The sequence below is a fragment of the Haemaphysalis longicornis genome, unplaced genomic scaffold (genome assembly GCF_048455015.1).
Source record: "Haemaphysalis longicornis isolate Haplotype H1 unplaced genomic scaffold, Haemaphysalis longicornis Haplotype H1 scaffold_1, whole genome shotgun sequence".
NCBI lineage: Eukaryota > Metazoa > Arthropoda > Arachnida > Ixodida > Ixodidae > Haemaphysalis > Haemaphysalis longicornis.
In genome coordinates, this window is record NW_027526203.1 from 264,126,522 (window position 1) to 264,147,583 (window position 21,062).

General features: G+C 48.0%; 1 protein-coding gene across 3 annotated transcripts in view; it reads right to left on the reverse strand.

Moving 5' to 3' along the window:
- The window catches only part of LOC144145262 (uncharacterized), a 72,007-nt gene that overhangs the window by 45,402 nt on the left and 5,543 nt on the right, over window positions 1-21,062 (reverse strand). For 2 of the 3 annotated variants that reach the window (XM_077676825.1, XM_077676808.1), the window contains exon 1: window positions 4,148-4,495. The exons of the other annotated variant lie outside the window; for it this stretch is intronic. In XM_077676825.1, the coding sequence (XP_077532951.1) occupies window positions 4,148-4,267 (120 nt within the window). In that variant the 5' untranslated portion in view covers window positions 4,268-4,495. Of the gene's footprint in view, window positions 1-4,147; window positions 4,496-21,062 lie in introns of those variants that run through there. 3 annotated transcript variants of the gene reach the window in all.

Here is a 21,062-nt window from a genome sequence, read left to right on the forward strand (position 1 = left end):
ATTAAGATACTATCGACGTTAGCACTCCATATTCTGAGAACCGCGCGAGAGAAGTGCGATCGCTGCATGTTTGAGCATGTCGCCTTCAGAACTATGAGGTGTTTAACAGCGTTGGCAGTCTGTTAGTCCTGACAGCATGCAAACTTCCCAGGAAGTTCCCGTATGTGGTAAGATATCAACAAACAGCAGTTTTAAAATCTGTTCATAGCTCTCATGTGAGAGGGGCAGCTTGAGCTTATCACATTAGAATTCACAAGTTTTACCTTCTACCAGAACAATTTAACTTCGGTGGATATTTAGGGAGAGACAAGAGATCTAAGGCGACAACACGGGTAAAGATAAGAATATTGCGGTAGCCCTTCGAATGCCTGCTTGGCCGACGCGATTCGAGAGTACGAAACGTCGGGACGTTCTAGGATACTCGCCCATGTGGCTCGATGCGCCGACTATTACAGGCGTTAAGGGTATTTTATTGTGCCCTTGCGATGTTTAAACGTATTGAAAACCTTGCCTATCTAGTACTGAATACACACGCACCCCCACACACAAAAACAATAGTTCCGTATAAATGAGGCTCAAGTTCTTTAATGCGGGTCGTGGTTCTCCAACGTGCTTCTGAGTGCCAAAAAGTTCATTTTGCAAGGACCTGTGCTCTGTCGCTTAGCGGACCAATCCACACTTCTTGCCAAGGCTTGTCAAAGCCGGTGCTCGTGGTGACGTGTTTACGGTCGACCGAAATGTTCAGAGAGGGTGACCCTTTCGCACCTGCAGCATCAGACGCTAACAAACATGGCTACGCAACGTGGGATGAGCAGTTGGCGAGGACTATAGGTTTGGTTGCTTTCATTGCACCGCGCGGTGAGGCGGTAATTGCCAAAGCAATAAAGTACGGCATGCTTTGTTTGCTTCCGTTATCGGCACTCTTTAGGGCTTTTATTAGTTGGAGAATGCGACACGGGCTGTTCTGCTGCAGGCTAATAATAACATTGAGCTAAAGGCCGGCGTAGGGTGCCAATAAAGCCCATATCATAGGGTGGTGTCAATAGAGCCTATATAAATTGCATGAAGTAACTGACATTGCGCAGGACTTGATGCTGGTATTTTTTTTCTTTCAAAAGATATCGAAGAGATAATTATTCTCATTTTCGACCTTATTGCTTCCCCGCACTAGAGAGAACTTGAACACTATAATTATACCGCGGGAGTGGAAGTGCTTAACACTTTTTTCAACTTTTTTCGAAATCTTGAATGCTTGCAGAACGTAGTCAACCAACACATACAGTACTTAGGGCAGAGGGTCGCAAAGTGCCTCAGCCAAAAATCACTGCTCTATGTCCATCAAATAACTTAGAAACTTGCTCAAAACTTTTTCTCTCTATGTCCTGGTCTTGGCGTTCTTCGACCTTTGCAATTACGTCACTGAGGCCATGTAGCGGCTATTGGCCGGCTTTCCTTCAGTTGCAGCAATGAACCCATTCGATAGCCACTTCAAAAAGAAAGCAACAAAAGCAAAGCAGAAACGGAAGGCGTATCTGCTGCGACGAGCAAATCACGCAGTGCCGCTCCGTGCTGGCGATAACTATAGCTTTCGTAGTGCTTCCAGACGCGATGGAAAGAGTGAACGCATTTATCGGAAGTGTTGAAGAGTCCCTTTAAGTGTACTTGAATTTAAAGGCATCTATAGCCCGATTATTAATTATCACTTGCTCGAAATATGTGTGGCTCGCATTAATAACTGGTGCATCTTGACGATCTTCAGCGACAAACGCGAATTAGTCTCAAGTAAGAAATCACGTTTAAAAGATAAATTGAAAAGAAATAAGCCACGTTAGCATTTCGAAAACGAAACGCTCCACTCGCAAATCACATCGATATTTGCCATCAGCACCAGCTGGGGTGACATCGACCATCAGTTGTCACGTGAAAGTAGTACTGTCAGACTGGAAGTTTGCCTTCGAGAAGTCCGGTGTCACCGCAGTCGGCGCTGATTTGTGTTGGCGTTGCATTCATATATAAGTTACTGTTGCCGAATAGGACCAGTTTTTGTGAAGATTTTGATATTCGATGCCAGAATATTGCCATTGTACTGGGGCAAGTCCTATGCACCCAGGCGGCCAACATCCAATACCAGTTTCGGGTCCTATCGCATCCTTCAAGTCCCGTCCTCGATAAGTGATCGCACCTGCCCGTGCCACAGTTGCTGAAAGGCTAAAGAATGGTCGTGCACCAACAAACAAACAGGCATGTTAAAATGCATATGTTGCTCCTGAAAAGTGTCGGAGTTTGCGGTGTGGTTTGGGCCATCTAAGGCCCTTCGCGAGATCGACCCGGTTTTGGCGACTTCAGTTGCCAGGTTTTTTCCAGGTTCCTTTTCACTTTTCAGGACCCCTTCAGTTTTGTTCTGTACGCCCTACTGGCATGCCTTCGTGTTTCTTTTATTAATACTAAAAAAAAAACGCGTTTCTTAGACGCACCGACATTTCCGGCCCACATGCATGCATGCACTTCAAGCTCTCGCAATGCCAATCGGCATTTTTCATCAAGTGTGCTCCTATCCCCATCGTCTAAGTAGCCGTCTGCTACCCACAGCTGGTAGACAACAAACAGGCGCACATTTGCGGTGGCGGCTGCTTCGGCAATCATGTGAGCTTATTTCTGTGCTCGTTCTTCCACTTGCATGTTTCGAACCTACCTGCCCAATATGCATATGCACGCAACAGTGCAACGCTGCTGAGGTATCAGACTCCATCCTTAACACGAGGTGGTAAAGTTGGTGCTGTGTTTTCGTCCTTAGAGCTGAGAGTAAAAGGTGAGGTGGAGAGGCGTGCATGCGGATTACGCGCTCATGATTGTGCCGTAACTACCGTGGGCTGGGGAGATGTCATGGTATGGAAAGGATGGTGGCTATCATGAAGAGTAATCTTTTTGTAAATACCTAATAAGCGAAAAAAAAAGGGAAAATCACCGTCTAGTAAAAATCAATGGCAGCTTAACTTTTGGTATACAAATACCTGAGCGCAGTTTTCACAGTGTACACTAAAACACAAACAGGTGTTAGTCTCATCGCAAATATTCTCTCTCTCTCTAAAACACATTTATGTGGGCCTGCTTTGCCACAGTGCATCTAGGTGACCAATCGCTGTAACCCAGCGTACAACGATGCCATACATACGATTTCTCTAAACAAATCTCATATTTTTTGGGGCATTACGCTAAAGTAATCATCATGTGGGCATTACGTACAGTCGCAACAGAGACCACAGTTTTTGAGTCAAATTACATGATGAATATCGCCATTGGCCTGTTTTGCATGTTTCATCGCATAATTGTCTATTTTGAATATTTTTAGCCAAATTGTATTCTCGGAATTGTTCGTAATGACTGCTTACTCGGGTTCATTTGGACAAAACAGATCAAGAGAAGTGCCTTGGAGAGCATGCTCCCTTTATTTTTCCCCTGACTGGTTTAAATGAAGCCCCACAATCAGTTCTTTCTAAGTTTAATCCAGTTTCAAGCCGTTCTAAGTCTAAAGAACAAATCATTCGATGTCGCCGCTAAGTCGGAAATAGTACAGTTCAAAATATTTATGCTTTTAGCCTCCCAAAGCTAGGTCGAGGCCAACTTCAGTGCATTTTTCAGCACTGAAGGTGGCCTCTCTTCAGGTGCTCTAAACTAATTTTGGGACAAATAGCGGGGAGAAAAGATGGAGACACATGACAAGAGCCAACATCCCCTTAGTCAGAAACGAGGATGTGCTATTTTCGTTTTTTGGGGACTGATCATGATGCCGCGTTCACGTATAATTTGATATCATTCAGGTTACGCTCTCCTCCCGCTTCTTTTTTTCAGAGCGAAGCCTGTCAAAGGTTTTCAGCAGTCTCGTACAGTGTAACATACCTTGGTATCCTAACAGAGCAACTCTGCCGTTTGTAAATTTCGGTAATTCTCTACGACCGATTGTGACCTCCAAAAGGAACAGGCGGCAAAGAATTGACCTTCACTTTCGTTCGCGACAACAAGCTGCGCCCTCACGCGGAGATCCGCTCCGGTGTTTGGCGTCCTAAAGGTGACACGGCGGCCGTTTGGTTGGCAAAGAAAACTTATTCGGTGGGCGCGAAGAGAAAGCGTGTCCTCGAGCGCGACTCACCCTCTGGATGGTGAGGGGGGCGTTGAGGTCGAAGCCGCCCTGGAGTCGGAATCCCCACGGCGTGGCGCTAAAGTCCCGCCGTAGGCCGACGCTCAGGACGCCTCCCTTCTGGTAACTCATGATTCCTGCTTCGAGCCTGGTGGACCGTTTACTGGCGCGATGCTTTCCCGTGCACACGGGCCGATGATGAAACTGGGTCTAGTACGTGTTGTTGGAGAGTCGTTCGGTCGTCGTCACCACCTCGTCGCTTCTTCGCGTCTCGCGGCGTCGGAGTCGGGAGCCAGCTACGTCGGGCCAGCGAGAACCCCCTTCTGGAACGCTGGGGCCGCGCTCTAGCGAGCGGCTCTCACGATTCCTCTCGGGCCCACCCTTTCCTCGGCCCTTCTCCTCTGCCGCCACCCTTCCCGCCGCCGCCGACGGGGAGAGCGCCCTGCCCTGTCAGCGCTGGATGCGGCTTATTCCACCCACCCCCCTCCCCCGGCCCCCGGCCCCCTCGCACGTAGCCCTGCATACCCTTGCAGCGTCAGCTTCTTCCATTCCGTCCGCCATAGTGTTGGGCTCGGGGCGCGTGCCCTCCTCCCGTTAGAGGTCGGAGCCACAGGCTCGCCTTCGAGTGATACTGCTCTAGATTCCCCCCTCTCACCGGCGCGGTGGGTATACGAGAAGCGACGGTTATCTCACGTTGACCCGGGGTCGGAGCTACCGAGTGCGGTACAACCTACTGGCAAGTCGGCACGATGCCCTTAGCGCATACCTGAGGTCTGCGCTAGCGCACCTGTAGCGTTTTGGGAAGAGGGATGTTGTGCCATCAACGTCGTTTAGTTCTCAGCGCTTGCTTAGAGGAACCGTTGATTGCGTCATTCGCTGTCAGTGTTGGATTGGCTCTCGGTCGCTATGAGCCTACATCATGTTTTCTTCTCTTGTGCATATCCCACGAGCTCTGACAATCTCCTCGAGTGAGCCCGTTCCCACAAGAGGTCGTCGTCGCCCTCATAATCATCATCAATGGCGCCGACGTCGCCTTCTTTAGCGTATCCTTATTTTTCTTGTAGATAGTGCAAATGCAGTTCTCTTCCCTTTGCGTATACAGGCTACGGTGATATTTTTCGCAATAAAGCAATCTTTTCGGGATCAAACGATGCAAAATTTGTTCTCTACTAATATGTTACGAAGTTCATGCTTATGTTACCAACCGTACTGCCCATTGACTGGCATGGCGAGCAACAACACTGAACTCGAGAAAATTAGAAATTTGAATTCCGCGCTTGGAGCCATGTTTGAGTCAGAAGCCGGTTTACGTCGATTCACGAAAGGTCGTGGGCCTAGGAATAAAATGTACTTTACTCAGCCGCCGAAAGCTTTCACGCGAGAACTAAATCAAAATTTGCGCTTGCATCGCAACCCCACGCGGCACTTATACTAGCTCCTTCGTAGGTCGCACTCTATGGCACGTTATAGCGTACACACGGCGCCACATAGCGACATTCTGAGTGCCGCTTGGGTTTACAGGAATCTTAAAAATAGCGCGTGCACCTGCTGTAAGTAAAAATCATAGCTAAAACACAAAGACTGCCTGATAGCTAATAGCAAGAAAAGTAACCGCGAAAGCTTTGCCTGTGCGCAATATAACGAAAAAAAAGGGTTACTTTCTCTCGCGAGAAAATTAGCAAGAAGAATTTGATGATTGCATTCAGGCACGTCAAAACAAACCAATCCTCCTCCCCAGTCCAACTCGTCACTAACACTTGTGGATTGTCCTGCTCGAGGGGAGGGATTATCACCCCGCTCTACGCTCAACCCACCCGCCACTAGGAACCTTACCTTCTCCTTTACAGACGCTACTTTGGGCGTGTAGGTTTGTAATGGCGGGGTCAGTGCATATGACGCTACACCGGCTGCACTAGTGTAGTCGGTGGAAGTTCAAAAAAACATAGTTCTACAGCCTTCTATAAGGAGCGGGGCAGCAATCCCACTACTGGCTCCGCTCCTCACAAATGTACGAATGGGGCGGGATGAGCAGCCGTTGAATACACTCGTCGCCCGTCGTCACATTCTGTGTTCTTACCGGTCCCTTTATAAGAGGAATTAACCTTCAGTTTTGGGGCTTCGCAAACACCACGCCATATTTTCATGAAAGAAATATAACAAGATAGTGTGCTTCCCCCCCCCCCCCCCCTGATTACGCGGGAGCAAAGGGAAAAGAAATTTTTGCGTTAAAGTACGCAACAAAATGGAAAATCACGCCAAAGGTATAAATGGTGGGGTTGTACACAGATACACAGAAGCGTTCCCAGAAAATCTCGCTCCGCAGTTGCGGTATTCCACAAGAGCCTCCAGTTGAGGCGACTTTGTTCGAAATTTGGGTCTCAATGGCGCTGAGGCTTCCGTGTCTGTGCTGGAAGCTTTGGATTTACGGACCAACCAAGCTCGACAGGCGTTCTGTGGCTGACTTCAACTGGCAATGCGGCTGACTTAACTCCTGTAGAGATGGCACAGGTTGTATTTCTCAGCTCATTTCTTGTGTTACACGCCCGAATAAGCCCCCAGGTTCATTCTCAGAAAATCCTTTCAGTCTTGTTTTTTTCTTCGCCCCTCCGCCCCCCCACCTTGCCAAGTTTACGCATCACACGAGTCCTATCTCCCTTCAACTTACTCACTCTCCTTCTTGCCCTCCTAACGTTTCCCGACTCACTCAGCTGAAGGACAGTAACCGTGCGCCGCGGTGTTTCGTCAGAGAGCTAGGTAAGTGGATACGAGGAAACAAAGAACGCCGAAAGCACACTCGGCACTCTGGCGGGCAGCATTCCACTCCAGCGCCGCATACGTTTCCTCGACTTTCAAAACGATCCCATTAGCGCGTGTTTTAAACTTCCCGCCAGTTTACGTACGGTGGTTTCGTCAGCTTTGTTTCCCGCACACGGTGTGGTGCCAACAAGACAGTTATCGAATTTCTTTTCGCCATTGCGGGTTAGCACGTCACGTGCTTGGCGCGCAGGAGCGACGATTTCCGTGGCGCAACGCGACAGCTGGCCACGCGAAGCACGCCGTCGCGCCACTGTTTTTGTTTAATATTATCGCTCCTCGTTCCGCCCCGCAGTTTGTCCCGGTCGTGCCAGAAAAGAAACCTAGAGCGGGTTACGACACTCGGCACCCGGCCGGAATTATATATACTCCCCGGTGCTCGACACCGCGCCAGTCGCTATGCGACCCCGTTCGAGAAGCCTTCCAGCCATCGTTTCGGTCGTGGTCGTTGTCACTGTATACCCTCGCCTGCCTCAGTACTTCCGTACGCTCCGTAGGTAGTTTGAAAAGATAGTTTCCGCAAGTTCTGGCCGCGAACACCGCGAAAAAAATTCTGATTCTTTTGAGATAGCAACCGGCGCCACGGGAGTGACGTTCCAATGCGCAGCGGTAACACTCATTCTAATGAATCAAAATGCATTTTAATGGGAACCGAACCACATCTGTATACGTAGTGGTCCCTTCTGTGTTTCTGTTTGTCCTCTCTGAGTCCCTCAATCAAAACTACCGTATAGGTATCTCATTACTCTCGTATACCAAACGTAATCAGTCTTCCCCTCCTCTCAAGTAAACAAACCAGTCTGTAAATTTTGCTTTGTTTTGCTCCCCACATTTATGACTGCAGTTTAAACGACTCCGGTCTGAGACACCAGATGGCTTTTGCACACTCTATGCAGTGAGAAAACGAGCCAACTTTCGAGACAAAAGAAAAAGAAGAGAGGGTCGTTCCACGAAGGGAAGCTGTATTTCCCGTGGGCATACTTTGTCTCATTTCTTATTGCAAGGTTTATTCAATTATTCGCCAATTCTTCATGCATTTATTTACCTTAAAGTTTGCCCAATTATATCTCTAAATTTTAAGCCACTCCAAAACAGCCCTATTACGTACATCCTTCTGCCGTGACAGCTGCGTCGATGACCTCACTCTTGGCGCTGTGGCAACTTTTATTGCCGAACTTCATACCGCAGCAACGCGAATCTTCAAGGTTAACCAGCTACGGTGGCTCAGGGGCTAAGGCGTAGTGCAGCTTAGCCCGACGATGCGGGTTCGATCGTATTTCTGATGGAGGGGAAAAACAAAAACATTCCTGTGTAGAGATTTCGGCCTAGGTGGTTAAAACCAATAAGGAGACTTTCCCAACAGCGCGCCTTCAAAACCCAAGTGTAGCTTCGGCACATAAAACACCCATATTTTTTTTTTAAATCTTCAAGCTAGCACGCTCACGCGTTATGGTGAAAGCAGCTTAACATTCAAAAGAAATTGCTAAAATTTAAATAAAATACAACTATTCACTTGTCATCTCTTCTCCAGATGCTTCACAGTCCAGCAGTTTGAAATAAAAAATAAGATTTTTTTTACAATGATGGCGATGATGGTGATTGCACTTTTTTTACGCAAAGCCAGCGAAGGGCAGAGAGCTCCAAAACAAAAAAAAAAAAGTATCGGATAAGATTTGTGTCAGGCATAACTGCAAAAATCAGGGAAAAAAATTGAACGGTTTAAAGGATGAGATGACTGGTGTAAAAGGGCCAGGATAATTACGGGTGATATGAAAAAGTTAAATTTTTCTGCATTGCACCTTAAGCAAGACGTAATTGTAAACTGCCTTCATAATCCAAGCTTTTATCTACTTTCTGTACCATAATAACTTGCTGAAAGATGCCTAGAGCTTTTGTAGCGCCGAGCGCGCGATGTTTGGATTCCAGTCGTCTCGAAATTTCTGGTTCATCAAGGAATCAGGGAGAAAACACGTTGTTTGTTCCGGATGAAGTTGTGGCTTCAAGGAAAATCCGTCATCTACAGCCACTGTAGAAGTGGATATTATTTCGGCTGCAAGCTAGGCCGAAAGCGTACGGCATGAATCTCAGAAGAGCTTTCGTTTAGGCGACACGAGAAGTAGAGAGAGGTACACTGCCTTTTTGCGATACAGCTTCCCTGAACTGAAAATTACCCTAAAAATCGTTCGACTGCAACTTTTTGCAGTGGGTGTAAAACCGTACTGGCAGCGGATTTCCCGACGGTTCGTTTATTTACACGTGATTTGAAGTGAATACTTCCTCTAATGAATTTTCTCACGCTGAAAAAAAAACAGGATTTTCTATTTTCCGAGTTGGCCTTTATATTGAAAAACCTAAAGATTCCCTTTTTTAACAAAAAAATTGCCCCCTTTTGCCCTTTGACATCTGCAGTACGGGCGCCTAAGACTTTTGCTGGAGTGCATACTTGCTTGATGACCTTTTTTTGTTACATATGCCCAGTGCATAACGTATATGTTTTCTCGCGAACACTAAAACTTCCTACAGTACAACGGCCGCTTCAACGCTTCGGAGGGAGTGATTACGCTAGGAAATTGATCGCAGGGATTCGAAGTGTTGTTGCTAGTACTTGGACTTTCCAAGCTAGCGCCAAAGCCCAATACTTTAAAAGTTAACCGTCAGGTGTCTGAAATGCGCCAGAGCGTAGCTAGACAGTGAACCCAAGATCTGAGGGTCATCTATACAGTACGCTAGACACTGCTCCATATAGGAGTGTACTTCTTTATGCCTGTGACCTGCAACTGGTTATTCGCATGCTTCGAGAGTAAATGCGTGTGAAGTGACCCGTGCAAGAATACAAGCTGGTTCCCAGCTTCGACTGCCTAAGTTCCTGTACACGACGTTATACTGCAATGACCCAGTGAAACCGCGGCCTAACCAAATGCAGCCACCAAATGCAGTTTTATGGAGAAGCTACTTTTTCGACTAAACCGTACTCCTCAGTGAAGGCCTTACTCTAGATAATTATTTTTCAAAAGTGATCGAAATTCTCGCCGCACTGGTGAGCGCCTCTTTTTACTGGCTCGCATTCACCAGCAACTATGTAATGGGTCGTCATTTCGGGAACGCTATTTCGCAACGCGCGCGACTGGGCCTTCCTCCAAAAGCAAACCCACCCGAGCCCTTGGCGTTTTGTTTTGCCGGCACTGGGACGCCGCTCTTTGTGTTCCTTTCGGCCCTCTTTGCTCCTGCATTCGCTGTTCCGCTGCTCTTTCCAAGACCCCCCCCAGCGGATTCGCATCCGGCCGGTGGAGGCGGCGGCTAGCAGTGGTGCCGCGCTGCTCAGAATAGCAGCAGCTGCTGCGCTGGCCCTCGCAGATTGCGGACCCCGCAGCCGCACGAGACAGGCGCGCCGGTGCCGGTAACGGCCAGATAGCAAACAATCGCCGTCGGTATGGCGTCCGAGCGAAGGGAAGAACTGCGGTGGAGCGGATGCGTTACTGCGGCGCGGGAGGCTACGTACGGTTCGGCCTCTCTCGAGAAGCCCCCCTTTCTCGCTTTTCACGTGCACGCACAATGGAAGGTGTTATTTTTCCGATATGGCTGCCATGACACGGTGGAAAAAGGCGCGCAATGTTTTATAAGAGGTCTCACCTTCGGCGCTCCTCTTATTGAGACAATTGGTTATTCGGACCACTGGGCGTTCCTTCCCAAAAAGTTGCACATGTGACGCGGCAGTCGGCTATCATGTCATACGGTTTTGGTAAACATATTGCGATCTCGCACAGAGAACATACGCCTCCGAAATGAGCTCTCGATGTTATCTAATACCAAAAAAAAAAAAAAAACAAGAACTTGGTCTGATGAGCCACACTGAAAGTTCATTAAAATAACACTTCTTCTGCGCACTTATTACCGTTGGCTTCGAATAACATGTCGTAGAACAGCTTTAAGGGGACCTGAAACACTGTTTTGAACGACAGCAAAACTCTCTTCTAACATGGGGAATAATAGCTTCTAGGCGCGATTGTACGCGTCCGCATGTCTGCACCTAGTATTACTGCCCTACGTACAACAGAGAACTTCGAAAAATCTCTTATTTGAGCTCAACGCTCCGCAGCTACACTTGGGGTGTAAAGTGCGCTGTAGTTGGGGGCTAATGATTATATTTGATCATTTGGCTGTCTTCACAGTGCTTCGGAGTTTTATACATATGACAAAGCACATGCGCTACTGTTTCTTCAGCACACCAGGCGACGCTGATGCTGGGCATTTTGATGAGTGAGGAGCACGGATTGCGGGAATAGGGGGGAACGACACGAAAAAGCTATACCCAAAAATACGGCTACACGGGCCAGAAATAACCGCAAAAAACAGAGGCTAATACAGAGAAAGAGCAAAAGAACGCGAGATTTTCTGGAAATGCAGCACGACGAGGCAATGTTTGTTATTTGTTGTTTTTTTTCACTGCTGAGTTATGAAATGCCGACAGACAGAGGGAATAAGGAATAAACTTCATTTGTCAATTTGTTTTGAGCCATTCTTCCTTGTTTTTTCAACGACATGTACCGGATATCATGCGCACAAACATTGACCGTTTGTTTAGCGCAGCGTACACCGCGTTCCGTTGCTGAACTTGTACTTTTAGCTGGGGGGAAGCATAGAAGCTGGCATAGTACACTGGCTTACTAAAATGCTATTTTCGCACCATGACTCTCGTGCAACTAGTTGGAACAATGTTGCTAACACTGATATGCGGGAGTTTTTTCCCTTTGTTTTGCTTCAGTTAGCCGTTAGCATGTTCGCGTTATGCAAGGAGGGACCAATGCGCAGGCATGCACAAAATAGAGGGTATAAGTAACAACGCAAGGCCAGTCGCAAGAAAAGTGAGGTGATTGCCTGCGCAGCCAGCTAGTCGACAGCGCGGAGCGAAAACAGAAAAAAAAAGAAAAAAAAATGAAATGGCCAAATCTCTGGCCGCGTCAGCAACCACGGCAGCGCTTCTTTCTTTAAATACACACAAGTCCCGGTTTCAACGCTCGTTCGCTCTGACTGCGTGCGAGAGCCTCCTCTTTCGCTGCCCTTCGTTGGTTCGCAAGGCCCACCGCCGCCGTCAGCTGTCTAGTACACTTTTGCGCTTGGTGCCAAGACCTGCTGTTGTCGGCAGTGGGGCGCCACAGGGGCCGACGCTGGGGCTTCGGGACACGGTGTCGCGAGTTGGGTAACGGCTGTACGCGTGGTGGCGGCTGGGAATAGCGCGTAGCCAAGGTTGGTCAACCGCCACAGCTCAGACGTTATTGGATACTGAGTCTGGGTGACAAGCAGAGAACACCCGCCGCGGTTGCTCAGTGGCGGAGGTGTTGTGCTGCTGAGCCCAAGGACGCGGGTTCGACCCCAATCGCGGCGGCCGTTTTCTGATGGAGGCGAGAAGCGAAAGCGCCCGTGTGTCTAGATGCCGGCGCACGTTAAAAGTCCCCAGGTGGGCAAAATGAATTCGGAGTCCTCCATTACGGCACGCCTGATATCCTAGGTGTAGCTTCGGCGCGTTAAACCCCCAAAATTGGTGAAACAGAGAATGAATTCCTTAATTGTATACACGAAAGTTATAAATTGCTGGAGCGGTTGGAGTGACACGTGAGAAGTCTTGAAAGACAGCCTGTGGGATGGGTGAAGAAATGGAGAGCAAGCAAAACGCACAAAATAATACACCCTGACTACTCGTTGTGTTCTCTCTCTCTCTCTCTCTCTCTCTCTCTCTCTCTCTCTCTCTCTCTCTCTCTCTCTCTCTCTCTCTCTCTCTCTCTCTCTCTCGCTCGCTCGCTCGCTCACACACACGCACACGCGCACAACATTAGAAAAAAAAATGCAGCTGATTGTGCCCCCCTCGTCTTGTCTGCCTTGTTCCCGCTTTTCTTTTGACGTTGTAAACAATTCCTCTTGGAGCAGCACTAACGGGGCGCCTTCTTCGTAAACCAGCACCATGTATAATTCGTACGCTTTCAATAACTAAAGCGGCACATTCGAGATTCTGATGGGAAATTTATCCGGCACAGCCAAACAGCGCCCCCGATACAAGCTAAATTGTACGCCTAACGTGCTTATTTTATTGCAGCATGTACTATAGCGGATATTTTTCATTCCTGTTGGCGCCGTCTTCGACATCCCTGTTTAAAAAAAAAAGCAATAAGTTAAGAATTTCCAGCAATTCATAATAACCCGCCGTGGTGGCTCAGTGGCTAAGGCGTTGTGCTGCTGAGCACGAGGTCGCGGGTTCGATCCCCGGCCTAGGCTGCCGATTTTCTGATGGGAGCTAAAAGCAAAAACGCACGTGTGTACGAGATTTCGGCGCACGTTTTAAGATCCCCAGGTGGTCAAAATTAATCCGGAGCCCTCCACTACGGCGCGCCTCATCGCCTGTGTTGCGCCGGCGCGTTAAACCCTTCAATCAATCAATCAATCAATCAATCAATCAATCAATCAATCAATCAATCAATCAATCAATCAATCAATCAATCAATCAATCAATCAATCAATCAATCAATCAATCAATCAATCAATCTTGATTTATTGATTGAAATTCATAATAAACTGAAAGTTACGCCCGTACGATGCTTGAGAAGAAACGCTTCTTTTCCGCAGCCTGGTTGAGCCACGCCCCCCCCCGGAAAAACAAAAACAAGAAAACCCCGAAAGATCCGTTAGCCCGTTTTACCGCAATACACCTGAAGGATAAATCGCTGAGTCCAAAGGGGCGAATTTCAACAGGGCCCGATATATAATTTAGCCCCCGAAAATTCGATCTGCGCCGTAACGTCACGTAACAACAACAACAACGACAACAACAACAACATAAAAAAAACCTTTGATGGCATTGCATGACGTCAAAGCGCAGATCATGTTTTTCGAGTCGAAATAGTACGCTTTGCCTCACCCTTGGCTTACCTTGTCCTTCTGATCCTGATCATTAAGATCAGGTTTGGTTTATTTCCTTGAGGGGTGAGACTGTATTCACGCCTCAGCAAGAGGTCAAAAGGCTGTAGCCTGACAAGGCTGCAGACTGACAAGGCGGAGCTTTCGTTTGTTCTCCTTATTTTTTACAAACGGCCTGCTTTCCACACAATGCGCCCTAATAATGAACACCTGCGGCTAACTGAGCGAATTCGACGACTGACGGATCACACCACGGGTTTTGGCTTCAGAATTGGCTGCCACATTACGAATGATCAACGCGCGATAACCCCCCTCGCCCCCCCCCCCCCCCCAGCCACTCTCGCCCACACGCACACACACATTAAAATTCTTCCCGTGCTGAAAAATTTCGAGGTCGAATTCTGAAGTGTCACACACAGCACAAGTAACACCTTGGGTCAATCGCGGGGTGGGCCTTACCATTTATCGGTTTGGCCCCGTCAGTCACAGTGATACGGTCAAGCTGATCCGCAGTACGTTTTTTTCGTACGTGTGAAGGCATACACTATTGTGCTGCAGTAAAAAGAAGTGAAATTGGCGCACATCTACCCTGCTGAAAAAATCGAAGCAATCTGTCTGGCAGCCATTTCCACAATTCTCTTTTTGTCGCGGAAACAGGAGCAAAGAGATGTCTGGCAAAGAGATGAGCTTTCTGAACGCTGTGATTGCTTCTTAAGGTTTTTTTCATGCGACGCATGACTATTGCCGCATGCGCAATGCTGTTTCCGGAAGGTATTTCTAGGCGTTCAAGTGCCTTGTTCGTTCAGTTGTTAGTGCCAGCTTGTCCCGTCGTTTTCTTCCGTATCCCGTGTTTACCGCTGGTTTTTCATCAATTCAAACATGTACCAACTAGCCCAGTCCAACGCCTTTGTACCAATAGGATGATTCTTCAAGGACGACATTCTATACCTCCGTCTTCCTGCCAGAGCTTTTAAAAATCTAATGCGCAGGCATGTGTCATGCACGCATATGTGGCATATGTGGGTACATGTGGTATATGGGGGTATACGCCAGGTAAAATGGCCGTCCGAATATCCCAAGTATGGCTGTATTGCTAATATTGGTCAATCCTTCGCGTGGGTATGTGTCGTGTGTGTGCAGGTGTGGGCATATAGCAGCGACATCATGTTTTTCTGACGTTACTGTTTCCAACTGTTGCGAAATCTACATGCTACGATGAATGTTTTTTTCTCCACCTGGATATAACAACTTGCCATTATAGAAAATCCGGCAATTATGCCTTACCATTGGCAGAAACTTGTGGCTGGGGGGTTATGACTCCAGCAGCGGAACCAGTGAAGCTTGAGTTTGATCTCCACGACTTCGTAACTCCCGAAAGCCTTTTATTCCTAAAATGCGTGCCAGGCGGTGAAAGCGCAACAAAACCGGCACACATTGAAAATAACAACGACCTGTGCTTTTCTTCATCGCCTACCCGTGTGTGTACTCGCTCCCATTTTCCGCACCCTTGGGAGTCTGCTTTCTTTTCACACACTCTCCATCTCTCTCCTCTCACTGGATGTATGTTGGAATTTTTTTTGTTGGATGTCGAAATAGGAAAGCTTCATGTGTGCGAGTTTTCTGCCCGCATTCAAGGTACACTGAAGGCTGAGTGCGCCTTTGTTTTAACTTAAATATTATTGTATTCGAAGTTGTTTCCTTTTTTTGTTTGGCGGCCAATCGTGCTTAGTTTGTTTTGAAAGAAATAATTAAAGCTCACATTTCTCTGTATTATTTTCATTCCATTTTTACAGGACGCAAAAGAGCAAGAAAGCACGCCATACATCGTGAAGAGAGACCGCCTAAAAATTCATGCGAGGTGTTTCCGGCAGGGGAGGGGCTGCCGCCTATGAGAAGCAGTGGAGACTACTTGCGCGGTTTCCTAGCACGGCGGCCAACGTCGGGAAACGTCGTTTATATCCCTCTGCCCCGAATCTCGGAGGTTTTTCGCTGTTGCTGTGTATAAATGACAGTAAAAATTGGCAATAGCTGTCGCATTCACTCTCTTAAGCCTTCTGGCGGCACTTACAACTATGCGAAACATTGAAACGAAATTCAAACTGGAACAAATCATGGCAGCTGTGGCAGGTGAAAGAATCTGCTTAATAATGAGTTAGGGACTATTGAAGTGAACACAAGGGCTCAGGAGGAGTTTTCACATATATTTATCTTGCATATACACATACTTGGTTTCATGTTTATATTACGAAACTGCTTAGACAGGATCCGCCACCTCTGTTTCACCACTCACGATTTGCGAAGTGACAATTCTTACAACTGGAAGGTGTACTTATCGGCGATACCTGCTTTGCCGCTTTTGGCATTTTCGGTATTCATCGGCAACTGCTGTTGTCGCAAGTGGTATATCAACATTCATTTCACTGTAATTCATTGATCAACTTTAACTTGTTTTTTGCAGTTTATTAGATGCAACGCATCTCACGCTCGCCCCTCTGTCCTTCCAGCGCCTGTCCGGCGTTGTCCGCACAGCTGCGCCTCTCCACCTTTCCTCTCTCCGATAGCGAACACTCTCTCCCAAACAGCTGCGGGTTGGCGCAGCGTACTCACTCCGTTGCTAGGCGCCGGTGGGCGGCGCTGCGCGCTCTGCGCATGTGCAGTACTCTCTCTCTCCGCGCTCTCCTCTCCTTCGGGCGCTGTGAATATAAAGCGCAATGCCGTGCTCCGGCGGTCTCAGTCGACGGTCGTCCGCCCACCTCCCCTTCACGTGAGAATCCCTGCTATAAGCGTAATCAATACGATGGAAAACGCCAATGGAACCCCTTATGAGATGCGTTGCATCACACCAGGGTCCCCGCGAGGGGAGGTGGGCTTAATTTTTGTCCTAGAAAGGTCCCCACGTGCAATTAATCTGTCCCTTCATTCAGCGTTTTCCTTAGTCCGGCTAGAGCTACTCTTCTTTAAGCTACAAATGCAGTTTTTTTATGTAGACATTTCTGCGAGATCCGTTTGGCCAGCAACGCGAACGCCGTTTGCGTAGGGAGGTAACATGGCGAGATGTACAGGTGACCCATAAAGTAAACGGAGCACGGGTTCGTGAAATTAGAATAACTTCTATTTTGTGCGGCGGCATGCACAAATAGGATATGTGTGGTCCGATTTTATTTTAGAATGACTTTCTTGAAAAGTCACCTAGAGATTGCTGGGTAGGCACATGGCGGAGAAATCCCCTCAAAATCTCCAACCCGTGCTCCTTCTATTTTTGAGGCACCTGTACGTCTTTAACAGGAGAGTATAATTAAACCAACGAGACAGATAGTTACTCACGTAACATTTGTGTAACGTCCCAATTACAGCCGTTAGGGGTAAGCGAGAAAGTTTATAATACTCTCGATGATGAATTAAATTTGTAGGTGTGCCACCCTCTTCAGAGCGACAGGTTTTGCTGGGGACTACTGCAGTTTCACTCTTTCTGCAGCACGTGTTGGAAAAAAAATTATCCCGTCATTTCTCCTTCTCTCTTTCCACCCGACTGCCCCCATTGTCACATCCCTCTCAACACCTACCACCTCGTCTTCTCCTGCCCCCAACACCCAAATCCCCACCCCTCCTCTTCCTCTGAGCAGTGGGAGTCCGAGCTGACCAGCTCCGCACCGGAGAGCCAGGTCGCCCTGGTGCGGCGCGCACTGGATGCAGCCCGGACAAGAGGCCTCCTGGACTTAGGAGGCTAACCAGGCCCTTCTACCCCTTCCCTTTGGCTCAATAAACGTTTTGCCACCACCACCACCATCCCGTGAACGCCTGTAAAGGGTGCTTGACCGCAAGCGTATGCTTACGAAAGGAAGCCAACTTTAAATTGGTGGATAAGACAGTGTCGACTGCAAACGTTACAGAATATATGTGAGAGTATATCTGAACGAAAAGCCGTTCCAGAGTTTGAAACTGAATTGCGATGGTACATGTTGTGCGGGACAGGAGTGCTCGTTTGAGAACTGTGGCCGTCTCTACGTCCACATCAAGAGCTTAGCAGTGTTCACTTTGCTTTTCGCCCCTCTTTCTTTACTCCAACGCGCTCACTGACTTTTTGCATATCTTTCTTGATAATTTCGAGAACCCGTTGAGGTTGCGGAAAAATTAAAGCTCCAACAGCGCCCCCGCACGTCACTGCGTGTGGAGAGATGGAAGGCATAGAAAGAAAAACAAGCTGACTCTTGACGAAATGCTAGCTCGATAAAACAATGCAAAGCAAAGGGTCGGCTAGCGCTTTAGAATGTTCCGAGGAGGAGCGTTGACACATGTTGGTGCCCCCCCCCCCCCCCCCCCGCCAACTCTAAAATAGGAAAGAGAGGAGGTTGGCTGTCTATAGCACCAGCGTGACAACGGCTACCGCGCTTGGGAAGAGAGGGACAGAGAGGAGGAGAGAGAGCGGCACGCGCAGGAAGTGTGTCACTGTTCTATTTAACACAGCGACTACGCAATGTGGCTGCGCCCTTTCGCCAAGCGGTTAAAAGCTCGAGATTCTCGGTCACGGGAGAAAGTGGGCGCTTCTTAAATTTCTATAATGACCTGGGGGAAAGAATGATGGTTCTCGTAACCCAGATGGTTTCCTAGTTTCGTTTTTCTGGTCAACTTCGTGCACCTAAAATAATAACCACATGTGTATACACGATTCTTGCTAAATAAATTACGCGATGTTTGCAAAGCTGGCCCGTGTACCCCATGGTTCGGAGTTATTTCTTTACGGCGTTGGATCGCAGCCAAAGTTAAGAACAGAATGACATTTTGCTATTATTCAGGGCGAGACCTTTGGAATCACAGACGCCAGCAGGCGCTAGTCCGTCGCAGCTGTGGTGGCTAAATACAGGGACACGGCAACTGCAGCCGGATTGTTTCCACGCACCAATAACTGTGGAAATACGTCAATACACTTACACCTCAGGTCGTGAGAAATAGCGCTAGCTGTGATCCAATTTGCCAGATCTCACTAGAATCGCGCGTGCTGTGAAATTTTTCCCACATTTAAACTTAATATCCGTCAGTTTGTTTCTTCATTATTTACATAATCGGCATTGCAAATCTCATGAATCTCTCGGAACACGCCGCGGCTGTAGTAGGCTAATGTAATATTCAAACAACAAAAAGGCATTTGGGATATCAGACTGAGTTATAAAAAGAGGTTATGCAATTAGGATGCGTGATACCGTATTTTTGTCAACACCGAATATACCCGCATATAACACACACTGGCAATTTAAACCTGCTAACAAATACTAGAAAATGAGCTTCATACATACTTCACCCAACCAGCTTTGAAACCAATTTTGTAATTTCGTTATAAACAGTCCTCTCTCCCCGTGCAAATAAACTATCCAGAATATGCGACAACTTTCAACAGGCAATACCGCTACTTAACTTTTGCAATGATCAGCTGTGCGTTGTTTCGGGCGCCCAAAAGCCACCGCCACGCACACACACACACACAAAAAACATCACCTTTAATTTATGCATGATAGGTATGATAATATGTTCACTGAACAATATCGTGCACCGTTTCCCTGCACTTCTCTGTCATGCTCACAATCGTTTTCTACGGGTTAACGTCTCCGACTGCAACTTGATGTGGTCTAATCGCACATCCAGCCGGAGGAAGAATGTAAAAGGTTGACTAAAAAGAGGGAACTGGCTGCGATCGACGCAATTAAAACCAACGAACCTTGAGTTGGCAAAGCGGGAAGAGATACAGAAAATATTGGATAAGGAATTAAGCAGGTAGATCTACTCTTTCCCCAGATACGGGATCACAAAATGTTCTTGCGCGGGATGCCAGCGTGGGGATGTAGGGGTCAAGAGGAAATAGGGTGGCGAAGACTCAGGCAAAAGAATGCCTGAAGGGGCATGACATCGCTCAAGGCGGGAACCAAAACCGCTGTTGGGCAGAAAAAGCAGACAAATTTTCGGAGCATCAGGACAAAGCCTCCTACCTTCAGAAGGAAACTCAGCCCCCCAAAAATCCGAGGCGTTGTGGTAGCCTGCAGAGGACCCACGATACTTGTTTCTGTGGGCTCAATGAGAACGTGCTCCGCGGTTTTCGGCACAGACAGCGTAGCGCAAAGTGGATCAGTAGACGGAAACACGGTACCATTTATGCCTTCACAATGCTTTGAAGCCGAAGGACATGCCGACATTCGCTTCAATGCGCACTTTTTGAAAAGTTCGACAGTATATTGCGTCCAGCTTCTTAGAAAAGTTTAAAAGCGGCATTCTTTTTAAAACTATCATTTGGGTTCAAGCCCACTTGTGGAACAGTCATCAGTTCGTGAAAATAAGTGTTGAGCAAATAATTTACCATGCCTTTGTCGCAGGAGTGCCACACGGGTCTGGGGATTTCGTGGGTGTCCGTGTGCAAAAAGGAGAATGGAGGTGGAAGCGGAAGAGAATGAACCCGGCCCCGCAGCTCAAGTGCCTCAAGAAAAAAAAAAAAACACAGAAAGGGAACCAAGAAGAGAATGAACGCAACACAGCTCCTCACGCCTGCCGGGAGAAGACCACGTGATCATCTGAAACTCAACGGCTCCAAGGACATGCCACGAACACGTGCACAACCATCCACCGATCATTATCGCAGCACCAATCGGCAATGCAGTCAGCAGTGGTAGCCACACACACAAAAAAATGAGCCCCACCCCGCTCAGCGAAAGCGGATGTCCAGCGCTGCTGTTTGTAAACCACTACATATGCACATGATGACGGGGAAGGGTATGAAATGTTCCTCGTTGTCTCGGCGGGCTTGTCGCTTCCAGCTCGGCTTCTCTGGGCGGCAAATGCTGGGTCCTGAAGCATGCGCTGGACGTCTTGGGCGAGAACTTCGGGGTACTGACTAGTCTGACGCATGCACTAGTCCTCGATTGACGTCAACTCCTCTCCCCTTTGGAGAGCAGCTGCAAATCTAATCTTTACCAGAACACATGGAGGAGGGGTGGGGGGGGGGGGGGGGGGGGGGGGGGAGGGGTTCTTATTGTTCACCGGCGCCTTATTATCTATCATGTGGTATCGATGCTTGTTTTGTGGTTTTTCTTTACACGAATACTGAGCTTCACGCTGCACGCCTGATTAGCCTGACGCATTCGCTCGGCGTCCTTGGGCGAGAAATGCTGGGTACTTGCCTGGGTTTTCCTTGTTTACTACCCGAAATCTTCCGACCAACGAGAGG